Raw genomic sequence first — 19,273 nt, 5'->3', positions numbered from 1 at the left:
TAAGATAAAATTATTCATAACATATGTGAATCATAGTATATAGGGGTGGGACCAATACCAATATAAACAAATATATAATTAAATATTGGTATTGTTTTTACAACCAATACCAATTACATAAATATATTGGTTTTGATATATTGTTTAAATACAATTTTAACCAATACCAATATTAAAAATATATGAATACATATAATTATTTGGTTTTTTATCGTGGTATATTTTTTTTAATTTCATTACATAAACATAAACTTATTAATCCATTTCATTTAGGATATTATAATGAATGAAGACCAAGTAGAGTTAATAAATATAGATAATGCTGTTGATACTAATAATAATAGCGATAATGAACAAGAAGAATCATCAATATCTAATAAAAGATGAAATACAGCAAAAATCTGGGAATTTTATACTAGTTTGTGATAACAAAAAAGGGCTATTTGCAATAAATGTAAAAAAAATATCTCTTCCCAATTTTAGAACCTCGGGGTTATGGACGCATCTTAAATCCATTTACTCAAGCCCAACATTATATAGGAAAAGTGAACAAATAAATAGGCAGTAAAAAAATTAACACAATAAAATCATTTTTAGTTAATAATATAAATAATAAAGCTAATTTAAAACATTTAATTCTTTTTTATTCAAAATAACAGCTTTTCAATGGTTGAGAATATCACTTTTAAAAATTTAATAGCATATTCTAACCCCTCACTAAAATTACTTTTTAGAAAAAGATTAAAAATAGAAATTATGAAACATTAACATTGTTCTTTTATCAATTTAAAATCTGTACGTTCTAACATTACATCTAAATTTTTCTTAACAATGGACATTTGGTCCTCTCCAAATAAAATACCCTTTATGGGCATAATAACAATTCATTATATTGATAATGAATTTAAATTAAATAATCATTTATTAGATTTTATTCCTTTTAAATCAGCACTATTAATATTTATAATTCTGTATTAAAAGTAAAATTTGAAATTGATTTTTTTTGTATATGGTAATGGTTCATGATTTTTTTTCCATGTTTATTTAAAACTAGAAATTAAGTGTTTTATAATGACTATTTATTTCTATTCTTTTAATTAGTTTTTTGAATTTAAACCAATACAATATAAACCAATAGCAATACAAATAGAAAATATTGTTTAAACCAATATCAATATTTTAGACCCAATACCAATACATTATTTTGTTTATATTGGGTTTTTAATATTGGTTCCCAGCTAATAGTATATATGCTTAATTTACTTGTGCTTGATGTATTTGAAAATGATTGTAAACAGATTTTACAAATCTTATGACCAGTCTCTTTTTTAAAATAATTGTATAAACATCTTTTAAAGAATTTGATGGATTTTTTTGATTTTCATCAATAGTCATTCTTTCACCCCTTGAAGAGTGTGGCATTTCAATAGTACTAGTAGTATCAACTTCTATGATTTCAATATCCATTTCTAAAAATAAAATATAATACTACCTACCCTACTAAATTAAAATACTTGAAGGCGATTGAATTTAATTGAATGAAACGGAAGAATATAAAAAGTAAACGATAAATTAGATATTAAAAAGTGTTAGGCATTAAATAATCATATTTTATATGTTCATGTACATACACATTAACTATTGCATCGATTCCTACCAGCCAATAAAATCCGTGTGGTCCGGCAAAATCTAAATGTACCCTTTCCCAGGGTTGTGCTGGCGGATTCCATGGGTATACGGCAACTTCTGATATATCTCTGCGATGTTTTTGACACCCAATACAGCGGTTGACTAATTTTTCGACATCTTTATCTAATTTTTCCCACCATATATAATGTCTCGTAATGGATTTCATCGATGTAATACCGGGATGACCTGTATGTAATATCTGTAAAACTCGTTTTTGTAGTGAATATGGAATTATTAAACGACCATTCCAAAATAGGATACCGTCTTCATTTTCTATTTCATCTATTCTTGTTCTAAAAGCTTGTAATTCTGGTGCTTGATTTTGTATATTTGTACCATTTAATAATATTTTTACTCTTCTTAAAATTGGATCTTTAGCAGTTTCATCTCTAAGTTCTTTTCTTGATAGAGTTCATGTGTCATAAGTAAGATTTCATATATATTTTACTGTTTTATTTTCACTTGTTATTTTATTATCATTTTTCTCTATTGGGTTTCGCGATAAAGCATCTTACTTGCGCTATTCTTATTCATTATTTCATAATCATATGCAGATAATTTATAAGCCCAACGTAACAATATTTGGTTTGTTAAGGCGTTTAAATCTCTGTTATCCCCATATATTTTTATTAAAGGTTTATGGTCCGTTCGTATTTTAAATTTTCGTCCATACTAATAGTTATGAAATTTTTCTACGCCGTTTACTACGGCTTTGGCTTCTTTGTCGATTGTTGAATAATTCTTTTCAGCATCTTGTAAAGTTCTCGAGGTGTAAGCTATAGGGTATTCGTTACCATTATCATATTTTTGCAAGATATAGCTCCAAATCCTTGGTTTGATGCATCTGTTTCTAGTATTAACTTAAGTAATATACTTTTTCTTTCATAAAATTTATTTTGCTTACTGGTTCGACATTTTTTATTAATCCTAATTTATTATCAAACACCTTAGCAAATTCTTTATATAGTTTGTCAATATTTACGTTACCATTATCATTGTATTTATATCTATTGTTGATCATATTGATTTTTACATTTTTTGGTAACGATAAGTCAAATTCGATAATCCATGGAAATCCAAATAGAGCTGCATCATTTGTTTGTGTGACTAATAATGGAAGCCATTTTATGTTATTATTTAATTGTACTACATCAGCTTCACCCATAATTCTTATTCTATTATTTCCATATGTTGTTGGTGCTTTAGCTCTTCTAAATTTTGGCCTTCCGATTTTATTCCATATTATTTCATTAATAATGGTTACTGCCGAGCCAGTATCATATTCCATTTTAATTTTTTGGTTGTTTATTAATACCTAAATTGTTGGATGTTGCCCATATTTGTATATTTTTCTTATTGAGACATCCGAATCGTCTTCTTTATTATTGTAATTTGTTCCGTAAATCCTTTCTTTAGCTTTACAACATACGGCGAAGTGGTTTGGTTTCCTACATTTGCTGCACAATTTTCCGTAGGCGGGACAATTTCTAATAGCATATTACAGAAATAGCATGGTTTTCTCCAATTACCATTATTATTTGTATGGTAGTTATTATACTCGGGCACTAGTTCTCTTTTTATATATGCTTTATTATCCTTTTGATAGTGCCGTTTATCATTATTATTATACTGCCGATTATTTTTATCATGTTGATTTATCCGATTATTATTATCATGTTTATTCGGCTCTTTGATTTTATATACCATTTTAGCAGTATTTATTTTAGTCAGCTCGTTTCATCGCTAAAGCCAATTCTACCACTTTGTTTAAGCTTAACGGTTGGTCTTCGTCTTTAGTATCTGGATATCTTAATCGTAGTTCTTTATCCAGTTGTGACATCTTTAGTCCGGCGATTAATTGATCTCGAATTCTCAATTCTACATTGTCTTCAAATTCGCATCTTCGGGCTAGCTCCTTTATATTTTTTAAATAGCTCATTACGGATTCAGTAGCCCCGCGACTTAATCTAATGAAATCAATTGCGTCTAGTGTTGTTAAACGACTCGTTTTGAGCCGATTTTTAAAAACGGCTAACTCAATAATTCACCTAGAAAAATATTATACAAGCCTGAAGATTTTGCTCTTAGAAGGAACAAAGGCACATACATATATTGTCGAAATCTCAAGGCTTAGGCTATATTTTTCTGGCTAAAATATTGAGTTGGCCGTTTTTAGAAATCGGCTCAAAACGAGCCGTTTAACAACACTAATTGCATCTTTATATAGTTGTTTTGCTATTTTATATATGTCAATCCATCCTACCTCCTCTATATTCTTAGGATAGAGTAATTTTTTGATATCAGTTATAATGTTTATTCCTCCTTAAGCTATAAATAATTTTTTTAAAGTGGCGTCAGTTTGAAAAATATTTTTCACATTTAGTATATATTTGATATGATCAACGTAGTCCTCGATAGAACAATCTTCCTTTTTAAAGTCCTGGAGAATAATTTTATCCATAATTTCTAAATATATATAAAAAAAATTTTATAAACAGAATTTTTTTTTATAATTCTATATATTATTAAACTTGACCGAAGACCGACAGCGCAACATAGATTTTTTTTAACCTCGTCGCCATTTTTTATAGTCAAAACAATCGATTCTTTATTATAAAATTGTTTCCTATATATAGTCTTTTATAATTATGTCATTTAACTTCTACTAATATGCAATTACATTGACCTCCATAAGATAATATTAAATGTAAGAAAGTTATAACATATAATTCAAATAGCGTAACCTTTTAAAATATATATATAAACATTCAAATATAACATAATACAGCTAATCCTAAAACTTTAAGAGATTCCGAGCTAATCTCACAGTGTAAAAGGAAAAGAACACCCCTAGTTCCTTTAAGATTTTAGAATCTTCGTTGTTTATAACAAATTCAACTAAACATTTTCTACACAATATGTTTATAGCCTTTATATATTAGAAATAATAAAATAAATTATGAAATTAACAAAAGAATATGTTTTAATATTACTTTGTTAATAATAGATATTAAATATTTACTATTCCATCTCGTTGCGATGTCCATTGAAATTCTAGTTCCACCACTTATATGCATGTATTCTTGCATAAGTTTATGGCTTCTATGTAGCTTTTTCTATAAGTATATCTTTTCTATAAAGCTTCCCTCACAATCAAATTAATTATATATGCTAAGCAATAAAATTTTTTATTATATTTTGTAATAAAATGTTCTTTCATAAATTCGGTGGCTATTATTATGTTTTATGTTAGTGACGTTATCATGAGCTATGGCTTGTTTTTTTAGTTTCGATTTCTTTAATAGAGGTTTTTAAAATATCACTAAGATTCTCACCAGTATGTGTGTGAGGGAATTCGATCAGGTCCAATAGAAAACTTATCATGGCCAATTTATTATCTCTACAGTGAAGAGTTATTGCATAGTAAGATAATAAATTTAACCCTGTCCAGATATCGATGGGGTTAAGTAGCTATAATAATCATAATGTAGAATTCTGTAAACTTAAGATTATAAAGACGACTATTTTTTTTATATATAATATTCCAAATAATTGGATAGGTCGTATTGTTAAACGGCTCGATTTGAGCCGATTTTTAAAAACAGCTAACTTAATATTAAGATTGTGGTCATAGATGGCACAAAAATTTTGACACCTATCAAGCGAAATGAGGATTAGATAATATTAATAATAGCATGGTCATATTACAATAAAACACATAGTCCTAAAATTTCGAATTTGAAAATGTTTTACCCAAACCAAAGTGGGTAAATTTTTTTAATATTTTTATCATAGAGTAAATAATAATAGTAAACCGATTCAAAATAAGCCGACTCATCTAGCCAAAATTGATTCACTAATCGAGCCAACTCATGCGGCTCATTGAATTGCTCAATTTGAAATTAGTTTCGCGACTCCATCTTAAGTTCAGAGTCGTAAAAACTTTACTTTTTAACAGCACTATATATAACCAAGCCACTTTAATATTTGCAAAAAATCAGTGCAGCCCTTAAATCTATACCTTTTATATATGACATATATACATTTTTAGTCAACATAAATATAATTTACAAGGATACATTTTAATACTTTGTTTGATAACACAAGGCTCCAAATGGCCATGAGTTAATAGTGGATTATTGGGAGGTTATAGGTCATTCTCCTCCTGGAGGAGCTGAAAGTCTTATTAATGAAGTAATATTTTTAAAAATGACATTTAATATAAGATGTCTACCTGTAGTGTTGTTAAAAAGCCTGATTTAAGTCGATTTTTAAAAATGTCATGATTAAAATTTTAGGCAAAAATATTTTGTAAGCATAGAGGTCAAAACCTTTCTGCCACCTATGAGGGAAATCTCCACTCTTATGTAATATTATTTTGACATTTTAATCGGGTCATAACAACACTATTAGCCAAACCTGTTTAATTCGGGCAACTCCCTAATTTGACCAAAATTTGGGATCCAAATAAAATTCTTATTAAGTATTATTAGGAAATGTATTGATTTGGAAAACTGTCTACGTTGAAAAGTGGGCAGATTTTTAATTTTTTCATTTGATTAGACCTCTATAAATGGGGCATTTATTGTGTCATTCATTTACATTATAAAATTTTATCATCTTTTTAAAACTATTCATTTCAAAAACAAAATTTTTAAAGTAAACAAGTAACGAGTCATCATTAATTAGAAATGTTTAGGTTATTAAATTTATAAATTGTCATACTCGAGATGTGCTGAAAGATTTAGTATTTCTAAAGGTATTGTTCACAATATTTATATATATAAAGAAGAAATTAACATTCAAATAAAACATATTATACCAAAATAACTAATAAAGATAACATCTTATTTTACTTCATAAATTAATTTATATTTTGTATACAACCATTTTATTATAATTTAATATATATCAGAGACCTCAGGCTCGGCCTTAACCCCCTCCTGGGTACACGGGCCTGGTAGTATTTTAATTTTTTAAAATATATTTAAGCCCATCCTAAATTTTTTTTTAATACCTGGGCCAAGCCAGGTCTAAAAAATTTTTAAAAAAAATATTCAGGCTGGACTGGACCATATATTTAAAAAAAAAATTGGGCAGCGCCTTAAATTTTTTTAAAAAAAAATCTGGGCTGGGCCATGCAAATGGTACCTCTGTAGATATATAGTACATTCTTATTTTGTATAAGTTTATTTGTACAAACATAATTTTACTCATGATTTTGATGAATTAATAAAAATAAAAAAATTATTTGATAATGGTTGAATATAATCTCAATTTCTGCTAAACTATGAATCTAACAGATGATAAAATGTTTTTTAAAGTTAAAAGTTTGATAAATTGGGCAAAAATTTTGGTCCCCAAATTAAACAGGTTTTAAAATAATTTATTATTTTATTCTGGGAATAATTTTATACTTATCTTATTTTTTTCCTAATAATTATCTAATATTAATTATTAATATTCCCTTTAAAATCAGGAATCCCATGTAGATGTCCAATTAGACAATCGGCATATGATGTTAAGGGGTGAAAATGTAATGATTTTTTAAATTTTTAAATTGTAATAAGTTTATATAGATTAATAGTACAATTGCATTATTATTTTTGCTTTAGTTTGTAAATTGTAATTAATATTTTTCCCTAAGGTGTCACTTTTTTATTGGTGTGCATAAAGGCTAAGTTTTTATAAATTAAATGGTGCTTATAGAAGGGATATAGAAATGTTAAATTGATATTTTTTGTTATGTTTAATAAGTGCAATGTTTGAGCATCTTTCGATGAATTTTTTTAAAATAAACATGGGAAGGAAGGGAATATGGGCACAATTTTTTATTTAAGGAGGGGGTGTCTATCACTCCTTTGTCTCTTCATTTTGACGCCAATGGGTAAAAATAGGATTCCACCTTTTACAAAATATATAATTGTACTCTGGTAGTTTTAATTTTTATATAATTTTTAAGTTTTCCAAAATCATGAAAATCAGATCTGTTGTTATGCAATGTTTTAGGGATCATTACTTCTCACGTGGATATTTTGAAGTTTGATTATTTTTATAATTTATTTATTTTTCCAGTTTACCATATTCTTAGAAATAATTCTTTTTAATAGTATAATCATAATCTGACCTGGACTGAAATCTTGATTTATAAAATCAGCTTCACCATTTTATTTGATTTTTAAAAAAAATTTATTTAAATTAAGTACAATATATCACAAAATCCAATTAGATAACACCTCCCACTTTGGTACAGACTCAAGTTGAAGGAGGCTCAACGCTTTTTAGATTTAATTATTTTGACGAAGAAGTTTGTTTAATTATTTATTACCATAATTTTTACATTACAAATTGTTTAATCTATATAACTAAATAGATGAGGCATATTCAATTATTATAAAAAACACCATTAATAATATATGCAATAATGCAATCTAACAAATTACCTATGTGATTGGCACATTTTCTCTTTTTGTAAAAGACATCTTATTTAGGGTATCATAATAACATTAATACTAGATATTTTTTCCTTTTAACAATGTAACATTTTAATTTTTTATCAAGGAGATATCCCACCCTACTAATAAAAGCTTTTTTTCGAACGTCAAATTAAATAATTATGTTATATTTTATAAATAATTATTTAATATTTGGAAAATTACAAAAAATAGTAAAATCTCTAATCTATGTGCAAAATAATTATTAAGGTTTTGTTTTACACTTAAATTAAAATCTAATTATAAAATGGGCAATGTTTCTTTTTTTCAATAGTTTCAATTTGCGAAACCTGATATTAAATTAAATATTTTCTTAATTGCTAAGTTTATATTAAAAAGTATGAAAAGTTTCCAAAATAAATCGACTTAAAAAAACGATATTAAAACATCGGATACAGTATCGTAATAACTTTGACTAACTAATAAATAGGTCCACACAGATAGCAATAATCGGGATCGGATTAATGCCATTATCATTGACATTTTGAAGAAAAAATTAGATTGGTTAATATCATAAAACCAACTTGACTTGATTTTTAAAATAAGTCTTTATAAAATTTAATTTACACTATAATTTTTAGTTTCATAATGTTTTAGACATATATTATAAAATAAACAATGGAGTGTATGGGTAATGTTATTTTAATAAGAATAATGTTGTAAACTCATAATATCGTCACTTGAGTGATGATTATACTATCTGACATTTTTGAAAAAAATTGGTTAATATTTATATTTTTATGTCAATAAAATTTTATATTTGTCTCCAGCATCAATTACCTCTGGGGCTTTCTATGCCAAATCAATCATTGACCCCTTTCAATTTTGATGAAAATATGTAAACTAAGATTTTTCTATTATATTTTGGCAAAGTTTTAGCCTACTAGCTATTTACTTTTGGAGATATCTAAGGTAAAAGCATGAAAAATTGCCTCTTTTGCAAGTGCCTATATTCATTAATTTAATAATTTGATTAAAAAACACGCAATTATATATAATGAATCTAGTCTCAGTAAATAATATACACTTTATCTTTATAAAATAAAATTAAAAAACTATTTTTAAAAATTTATAAACCTCTTATTCCCAGAATAAAATTTAAAATCCTAATAACGAAAATTTGGTAGGACCTATTTTTATAAAACTTTAGATAAAAGTTACTATTACCATTCCATAAAGTATTAAAAAAAATTGAGTGGTGCGAGGAAGAATTGAGAGATGAAATTATTGCACATAAGCAGATGGTCTGAAAATGAATGCAATAAAGACAAAGGTGATGATTGTTGCGAATAATATGCGATGGAGGAGTCTGACAACTTGCCTTGTGCTATAAGTGTAAAAGGAGTTGCTAGAAATTCGACCCCTGCACCTAATGCCAGAAATGGGTGCATAAGAGATGTAGTGGAAAAAAGGAAGCCTAATGATATTGTAGAACATGTGTAAAAGGTGTACATAATAATGATAACATAGAAAATGGTGGCTTGGATATTAGAATGGATCAACCCTGTGGAAAATTGAAAAGTTTTGTTATTCGGGTTGCATACTAAACACAGGTGGGTATTGTCAAGTCTTAGACAAGCATGGAAGAAGTTCAGAGAAATGTCGTCTATTTTCTAACAAATAACTTCTCTGAAGTTAAATGGAAAAGTTTAAGTAAGCTGTGCGAGTAGTTGTTTAGTTTATGCGTTGAAACTAGAGCAATGAAAATGACTCACGAAGTTAAATTGGAAAGAACGAAGATGAGGATGATAGATGGATGTGTGGGGTATCTCTGAGAAAGAAAAAGTATCAAGGAATTGCAAGCAAGGAGGGGAATATAAGTGATTGGAGTGGTAATGAGAATAAATAGACTAAGATGGGTTGGGTATGTAGAACAAGACAAAAGATGACTAGGTAAAGAGAGGTACCTTAATGGAAGTAGGAGGATTAGGACCTCGAGGAAAGCTTAAGATGATTGTGGTGGGATATGTGAAAATGAATCTTACAAATATTGATGCTCAGGGCTGTCAAAAATGGATAAGGAAAATCAGAGGGGAAACTACCTGGAAATCGTCATTAAACGGAAAAGATAATAAAGTTTAAAAAAATTTTTTTAAATAAAGTAGATAGTTCACACCAACATTCATTTTTATGCAATAAATAACTTTAAGAAATAATTGAACGGGAATAAAATGTTAAATACATTTTCATAAAAATTAAATTTTAATGATTAGTTTTTCTTAAATTGTTTAAACTTTAATCTCAGTATAAAGAGTGAGGCTGATAATACAATTCAACACTCAAGTGACGATATATATTATCTAATACTTTCTATTAGGGTTTTGCAAAATTAATTTTTCAGCCCTAGACTAGGCTCATCGCTCCGAATTCGGATTAGAAACAATTCCAATCCACTATTATTTTAGAAAAACCAATGGACTTTACCTTCAAAGTTCCTATGTTTTTTTAGATATAACTAGAAGCCCTTAAGGGTAAACACTTTAGACTGTTTGTCAAAATTGTTTTCAGACAAGATTAGAAACACTTAAATTTTTTTGTCTCTCAATAAATTTGTGTAAACTATTATTAATATCATGTCTACACCCTTAAGGCATATCTGACTCAATCTTCCCAATTATACCTTGAGACTTGCCTTCCTGGTATGGGGGACGTTTTTTGCATTATATCATCTTACCGGGCAGAAAATTCAAAAACTAGGCGTCATTTGGCTGAGTAAATATTACGCAATTGATACAATATAATTAATATTTCTTATTTTTTTCCGTAGTAATAAAACTTTTTTAGCTTTTTAAATATAAATGATTTCATTTTATTTTTCGTTGGTATGGGATTACAATATTTTATCTCCTCATTTTTCAATTAAAAGAGCGATTTTTAAAAAATGGTGATTTTATTTTCTTGATTTTTAAAATTGATTCTAACCTCAACGAAAATAAGCAGAAAAATTTTCATACAAAACCGAATTATGATTTCCCAAATAACTTATTCAAATTTTCTAGTTGTGAAAATAGAACAAAAATCCGAGTTTTAAATTGCATAAAAATTGAAATTGCATTCTATATACGTGCTATATAAAAAAACTGGTTACTAATCGGAAGTTCATTATTTTATATTCTTATGTCCATATAAATTGTGCAAAAAAAATTGATTTCAACGGTATTTTCTCCAATAATACAGTGCAAAACTTGAACATATCGAATATATAAAAGTTTTATTAAAAAAATATTTATTAAATTAAGAATTTAATAAGAATTTCAGCAAGAAACCAATATTTACACATTTTTCCTTATTTATTTATTTTTTAAAAATAAATGGATATATATCGTCGCCTGAGAATTATACTATTCTATATCCACTTTTTGAAAAATTAATTTATTTCGCAAAATGTATATTTTAAGGTCAGCACTATCGATCCCAACAATAAAAATGGTAAAAATGAATTTCAAGGATCCCCAAGATTAGATTGTATTATGTGCTTTTTTTATTGTTTTATTAAGGATTATATTATTCTATATCCATTTAACTAATAGGATTGATAAAACATAACTTATGATCATTTATCACCAAAGTAATTGGTTTAATATGTTTAGGGTTATATTAATCTATATCCATTTAACTAATAGGATTGATAGAGCATAACCATATTATCATTTTATCACTAATTAAATTGGCTTAATATGTTTAGGATTTATTATTTTATATCTAAAAAAGGAGAAATTGTCAAATTATTTTATCACCAACGTTTTATTTTTTTGAGGATTATATTGTGCTGTATCCTTTAAAAATAATGTTTTATGGTATTTTTTATTCTTTTTGAGGTTTATATTGTGCTATATCTAATAAAAGTATGTTTTTTGATTTATTTTTTTTGAGGATTATATTGTATTATATCCATTTTAAATAATTTTTATAATAATTTTTCATTTAAAATCATATCAGTAAATAAATAAAGTAACCTATAACCGGAAAAAAATGGTCCAAATAATTGAAGAAAAGATAGATATGCTCTATAATTATATATCTCTAGTATTAAACAACGAAGAAAGGTATAATGATAATGTGAAGGTTTTATTAAAATTTTGTTTAGTGTTATGGATGTTTTTAGGAATTTCGATCAACAACCAATATCACCAGTATTAAATAACGATGAAAGGTATTATATTATATTAAAATTTATGTGAGAGTTTTATTTTATTATAGCTTTCATTATAGTTTTGGACACACTAGCAGATACATTCCTCTTAAACAATTATGAAATTTATAATAATTTCCATATTATATTGATATGAATATTTCAAAGAATTTCGAAAAATAAACTTAATTTTATATTTATTATATTTTTGACTAAGATTAAAAACTTGTCATGAACAAAATTTTGTTATTTTAAAGTTATTAATATGAGATTTGTTTTAGAATTTTTAAAAATATATAACTATTCATAATTTTTTTTTAAATTTTAAATATTATACTCAAGGTTATAAAATTACTTAATCTTCATTTTTCGAAATATGAATTGATCAATTTGCACAAGCTACTAATATACCAAATATTTTTGTCCAGAAGATAAAGACAATATAAATGACAAAAGATTGTGCAGTAAAAGTAAAAGAAATCCACCAAACTGGAAAATAAATGTACAAATGAAAATCTGGCCATATAGCAATGTTCAAGGAGATAAATGTTAAGAAATGCAATATCTGTCGGTATAAATGTTCAATTAATTCACAATGATTTTCAGGCATTAACTCCTGACAAAAATTGATTTCTATAATCGAAATATTTACAGACTAGAAAGGACCAAAAATAAAAATTAATAAATCAAAGGTAAGAGTATGTAAACAATGTTTTCTCTCAACTATAAATATCATACAGTAAGTGATCTCATATTTTTTGATAAAAAAAGAAATAACCTTTCAAATACCTTTGTCTTATAGAAAAAGCAAGCACTAGAAAAAAATTATGAAAGAAGAAATGTAGGAAAAAAGGAAGTGCCCATATAAATCATTTCCTATAATCAAATCACACTATAGAAGAAATGATACAAATAAAGATCAATTATGATGTTTAATTTATATCAAGGCAAATATAGAGTAAAAAATATCCAACCGGTTTTAGAACATGCTTATAGATGCTTATAGATCAATATTTAATTATTGATATATGTGGGGAATTTAAAATTAAACACTTTGTAATTGAATTTTTATCTAAATATAACAAGCATGTAAATGATAAGAATTCCTATATATTAAGCCAATTTAATTTGTGATAAAATGATCATTTATCAATCCTATTAGTTGGATGGATATAGAATAATACTGTTGTATGATACAACTTATATTATGTATTTAAAGTAGTGTTTTCAATTACTATTACTTTTTGACAAATGTTTCACTTAAGGCGAAAAGAAGATATATTTAGATTGTAATAATATATTAAAGGTTGTTAATTATATAATGTGATTGGAAACAATTGATTTTCGAGATATATAAAGAATGATTATTTTTGATATACACACAGATAAAAAAACCATTCATTTTATTTTCTTTTGTATAACCATATTATTCAATAAAAAGATCACTTGTTTAACCATATTATTATTAAATAAAAAGACCACATCACATTCAAGTTATTCTATATATTTATTCTTATACTCCCGCCGTTTACCCGCTCACTTTGACATTTAGAGCACTGGGCAGAAATCACATTCAAGTTATTCTATATATTTATTCTTATACTCCCGCCGTTTACCCGCTCACTTTGACATTTAGAGCACTGGGCAGAAATCACATTCAAGTTATTCTATATATTTATACCTATTCATTATGGTGGAGGATAGGGTAAATTTTTTAACTTTTAACAATCCCTTCAAAGATACTGATAAATTTTATAAAAAAAATTATGTCATTCAATCGTTATTTACTAAAAAAGGGTATTTTGAAGAGAGTTGTGACATCAACAAACTAATTAAGAAATTTGATTGTGTTTTTAATGATAGAATTGGAAAAGTCAAAAATTTGGAAATAGACATTTTATTAAAAAATGACTTTAAGCCAAAATTTGTGAAGGCCAGGAGAGTGCCCTTCGAGTTAGAAGAAGAATTAGAAAACACTATAGAGCAATGGCGCCAGCAGGGCGTAATTAAGCCTGTCAGATTTTCACAATGGGCCACTCCATTAGTGTTAGTTAAAAAAAAGATAATACGTTGAGAGTTGGTGCTGACTTTAGAGTTACTGTAAACCCCCAATTAGAAAGGTTCGAATATCCGCTTCCAAGGATTAATGACATAATTGCTAAAGTAGGTAATGGAAAGTTTTTTTCAAAAATAGATTTCTCATCGGCGTATCTGCAGATTCCTGTATCTAAAGAAACTTCCAAATTTTTGACCGTCTCCACACACAAGGGTCTTTTTCAATTTAATAGACTACCTTTTGGGCTTACAGTATCAACTGCGTATTTCCAGAAGACTATGGACGAAATATTTGCTGATATTAAGGGGGTCATTTATTATTTAGTTGATTTGTTAATTTTTGGTAAGGATAAGTTAGACCATTTTTATAAATTGAAAAGAGTGTTTGAAAGAATGTTGGAATTTGGGCTGATTAGAAATATAAAAAAAAAGTGAGTTTTACAAAGAGAGTATAAAATATTAGGTTATTTAATAAGTGACAAAGGCAAACTACCAATCAAAGAAAAAATTGATCCTATAAGTACAATGACCGAACCTAAGAATAAGGATGAATTACATTCTTGGTTGGGTCTTATGAATTATTATTCTAGATTTATAAGAGATTTTTCTAAATTAGCAGCTAATTTATATGATTTACTTAAAAGGGGCAATAAATTTTATTGGGGAATCAATGAAAGAACTAGTTTTTACGAAATTAGAGAAAAATTGTGTAGTGCACCAATTCTTGCACATTATGATAGAAATAAGGAATTGTTTATTTCAACGGATGCGTCCAATAAAGGCATGGGTGCAGTCTTATTTCAAGTAGAAGAAGATGGTTTAGAAAGGCCAATTGAGTTTATGTCTAAGGCATGGGCTGGAGCTGAAAAAAGATATTCAATTATTGAAAAAGAAGGATTGTCTGTTGTTTTGGCAGTAAAAAAATGGAAAGAATATGTAGTAGGTAGGAGATATAAATTTTTTCGGACCATAAACCACTGGTGAATTTGTTTGGAGTAGATCCTTAAGCTTTACAATATGTCTCCAAGATTACAAAAATGGGCTTTTTGTTTAGCCGGTTTTGATTTTGACATTAATTATAGGAGGGGTAAGGATCAAATCATTCCTGATGGATTATCAAGGTTAATTAAGGAAGATATCATTTATTTTGTTAATGTTAATAATGATATGAAGGATGTAAGAATAATTAACAATTTAGAATTGATTAAAGGAGAAACCTTTTTAGATTCAAAATTAATCCAAGTTAAAAAAATTGAGTTGGAAAAGGTGAAAATGATACGCTGATTAAAGGTTACAAGGCATTCGGTAATTTGTTGAATATTAAGAAAGATTGTATTTTTAAGGGCGAACAAGTTATTATTCCTCAAAGGCTAAGAAAAAAGTATCTTAGTGTGTTACATGAGGGACATATTGGGTTGTATAGGATGTTAGATACTATGGAAAGGTATTTTTGGTGGCCAGGAGTCAATAAAGATATTAAAGAAATGATTTTTAGATGTAATATGTGCATGATCAATGCGCCTAAACTCCCAAAAGTTAAACAAAATTATTGGGTACAACCTAACAAACCCTGGTACCGAATCTATATTGATTTTTTTGGACCTATTAAAAATTTTTATGTATTAGTAATTATTGATGGGTACTCTCGCTGGTTAGATTATTAAGGTGAAAAACATTAATGCGACTACCACCATTATGGTATTAATTAATCTTTTTTCCAGATTTGGGTATCCAGTAGAATTGGTATCAGATAATGGACCAGATTTTAGGTCTGTTGATTTTAATAACTTTTTAAAAGATAAGGGAATTCTACATATATATACTCCTGCCCATCCTGCGTCAAATGGTATGGCTGAAAGAACTGTACGATCAGCAAAAAATATGATATATAAATTAGGAGGCTGGGATGACATTTTGGAAGATGTGTTGTTAAATTATCGCAACACGAAGCATGCGGTTACTAAGTCATCAACTGCTTTTAGATTATTCTGAAGGGAGTTAAGATGAAAATGGAGTTTTTTAAAAGACGATGACTGTGATAGTAGACCCATTGTAAAAAGAATAAATTTCAGAGAATTAACATTAGGCAACCCTGTCTTTATTAAAGTGAGCTCCAATCAAGAATGGCGTGTGGGGATTGTCGTTGGGAGAATTAGTAACGTCATTTGGGAAATTCAGGTAGATGATAAGTTTCTCTTTGTTCATATTGATCACATTAGAAATTATTAATAGGAATATATTGCATTATATTTTTTTACTTTTATATTGTTGGTTACAAATATTAAAGCATCATACATATTCTATCTTTCCTAGTTATGATTATTATGATTAATAAGTTACATTGTTAATAATGATAATAATTCCCCCTTTCCAATTGTAATTGTTTATTATATTCCAAAATAAGGAAATAATAACAATAATTCCCCTCCCAAATGTAATTGTTTATTATATTCCAATGACAATAATTCCCCTTTCCAATTGTAATTGTTTATTATATTCCAATATTAGGAAATAATGACAATAATTCCCTCCCAAATGAAATTGTTTATTATATTCCAAAATAAGGAAATAATGACAGTAATTCCCCTCCCCAATGTAGTTCCTACTATTCCCATATATATTATTTTTTATATAATTCCTTGTTAATCTTAATGTAAGTATTGGGTATTATTTTAATAATTAAACCATTATTGTAACATTAAATATTAACCCTATCACTCATTTAACATTATAAGAGTTACCTCCCGCATGCCAAACGATTTCTTTCCTTCCCCATTTTTTGTACCATGTTGGTTATTCAAGACTTTAATTTTTTTTTAATATATGTTTTTTTGGAGGTGGTGCAAATACAAACCCTAATAAAACACTAAAAACATAGTACAATTTAATCCTGAAAATCTAGATTTCATTTTTAGCATTTTTATTGTTGGAATCGATAGTTCTGACTAATATTGTTAAAACGGCTCGATTTTTTATAAAAAAATATTACGCACACCTCAAGATTTTGTTAATAGATGCCCAAACCTTTCTGCTATCTATGAGCAAAATCTCCAGACTTGCCTAATATTTTTTGGCCAAAATATTGGATTAGCCATTTTTAAAACCGAGCCATTTAACAACACTGGTTCTGACCTTTTTAAAGGTTACATAGCGAAAAAATAGTAGACATAGAATAGTATAATCCTCAGGCTACTTTATATTATTTTGAGTATGATTTTTATAATTAAAAAAAACCAAATTTCTAGCCTTTACCATTTTGAAAATAGGAATTTTTCAAAAACACTCCTGTAAAGTTGCAAAATATGGAGGTAGATTAGTATAATTCTCAGGCGACCATATATAGTATATTATATTTAATATACTCATGAATAATAAAACTATATTAATTAGGGCTATGCCTATCTACACATTTTTCACCGATCCTATATTTTTATTGATTTTTCACCACCCCCATTTGAACCAAATGTAATTAAGAAATCAATATTTTTTATGCAAAAATCGAATTATGCATTTAATTAAATTTTTATTTCTACAATAATTTAAAAAAAGTTTACAGATATTGGTAGTATTAAATGAATTTTTCATTATTCCTCCTCGTGAAATTAGAATTCCGCAGATAACGCATTTTGCAAAATTATCTTAGTTTTTTGTAAAATATTTCCATAATTCAGATACCATATTTAAAAAATTTTTTTTATTTAAAGTATAAATAATAAAATTGGTGTTATTATTTAAATAAATAAAACTTAAGGTGTATCTTACTATTTTTATAAAAAAAACTTTTAAAATACTATAAATCTATTTTAAAAAATAAATAAAATTTAAGGGGTGTTGTGCATTTGCATTTTTTTAAAAAAAAATTATTTAGAAAATATTATTAATGTAAAATAAATACACATAAAGTAACAAAAAAAAGAAAAGTAAAAAGATCGGATCGGGTTTTTACAGGTATCGGTCCGATCCAATATTTTTGGAAAACGTTAAATATCGGTACGATCCGATATTTAATATCGGATATCTCTTCATTTTCCACTAAATTTAAAAAAATAATTATAATGTTATTTTGATACGCATAAAGAATAAAACATGGGAGATATAATATTTTTACAATTTTTCATATTTCTTAGATATAAATTAATGTATTCCTAAACTCAGGCGCGTACGCAGCGGGGGGGGGGGGTGCAGGGGACAAATCCACCCCCTTCCCATCCAAAGCCAAAAAATGCAGATGCCGGATATATTTTTTTACAAAAATATTTTTGTTTATATTAATTTATATTTGATAATATTTTTTCCTATCTCATATTAAATATATATTTAATTAAATTTATTTATCACATTCATCTACTAAGTTATTTTATAAATTAATTTCGATTTCAAGTTTTCATTGGCGTAATATTTATCTCATATTTTCAAATTTCTAGTGGCGTAATATTTATCTACCATTTTCATATTTCTAGTCAAATAATTTTCTGAAACTCCTTGTCCAACAGGGAGAAAGAAATTGCTAGCTTGTCCAAAAGATGGAGTCTCCTCCATCAAGCAGTGACAGCTTTTATGGAGTTAGAAGAGTATATTATTAATGCCTAACTGAAATATCACAATGGCCTGAAAGAAATATTTCCTCAGAAGCATAAGATTTATTGGATTCAATACTTAATCCAAATTTTTTTCTCATTAGAATGTATTATTTAATTATACAATACAACTATTTTATGTAATACTTTTCTAACATGACACTGACTTGATTAAGAAGATGAGAATAGCGGAGAGCATTTTATTAGAGCTCAAGGAAATTAGGGCTAATGTTGATAAAGAATTTCATATATGTTATTGTTGAGTCAAAAGCAGAGCTATACGTGTTTAATATTTATCTCCTGTGACTTGCAGCAAGACAAACTCT

General features: G+C 27.0%; 1 protein-coding gene across 1 annotated transcript in view; it reads left to right on the top strand.

Annotated features, from left to right (window-relative positions):
• Nucleotides 1-19,273, top strand: part of LOC135922796 (asparagine--tRNA ligase, cytoplasmic-like) — a 47,495-nt gene that overhangs the window by 14,318 nt on the left and 13,904 nt on the right. Inside the window, exons 9-13 of the mRNA XM_065457274.1 lie at nt 5,797-5,883; nt 7,169-7,225; nt 7,652-7,729; nt 7,919-7,996; nt 10,774-10,895. Coding sequence (XP_065313346.1) covers nt 5,797-5,883; nt 7,169-7,225; nt 7,652-7,729; nt 7,919-7,996; nt 10,774-10,895 — 422 coding nt within the window. The remainder of the gene's footprint in view (nt 1-5,796; nt 5,884-7,168; nt 7,226-7,651; nt 7,730-7,918; nt 7,997-10,773; nt 10,896-19,273) is intronic.

The sequence above is a fragment of the Gordionus sp. m RMFG-2023 genome, chromosome 1, assembly GCF_954871325.1.
Source record: "Gordionus sp. m RMFG-2023 chromosome 1, tfGorSpeb1-WG-v2, whole genome shotgun sequence".
Lineage (NCBI taxonomy): Eukaryota > Metazoa > Nematomorpha > Gordioida > Chordodea > Parachordodidae > Gordionus > Gordionus sp. m RMFG-2023.
The sequence above is the reverse complement of the archived record's forward strand: the minus strand, read 5'-3'. Positions and strand labels throughout refer to the sequence as shown.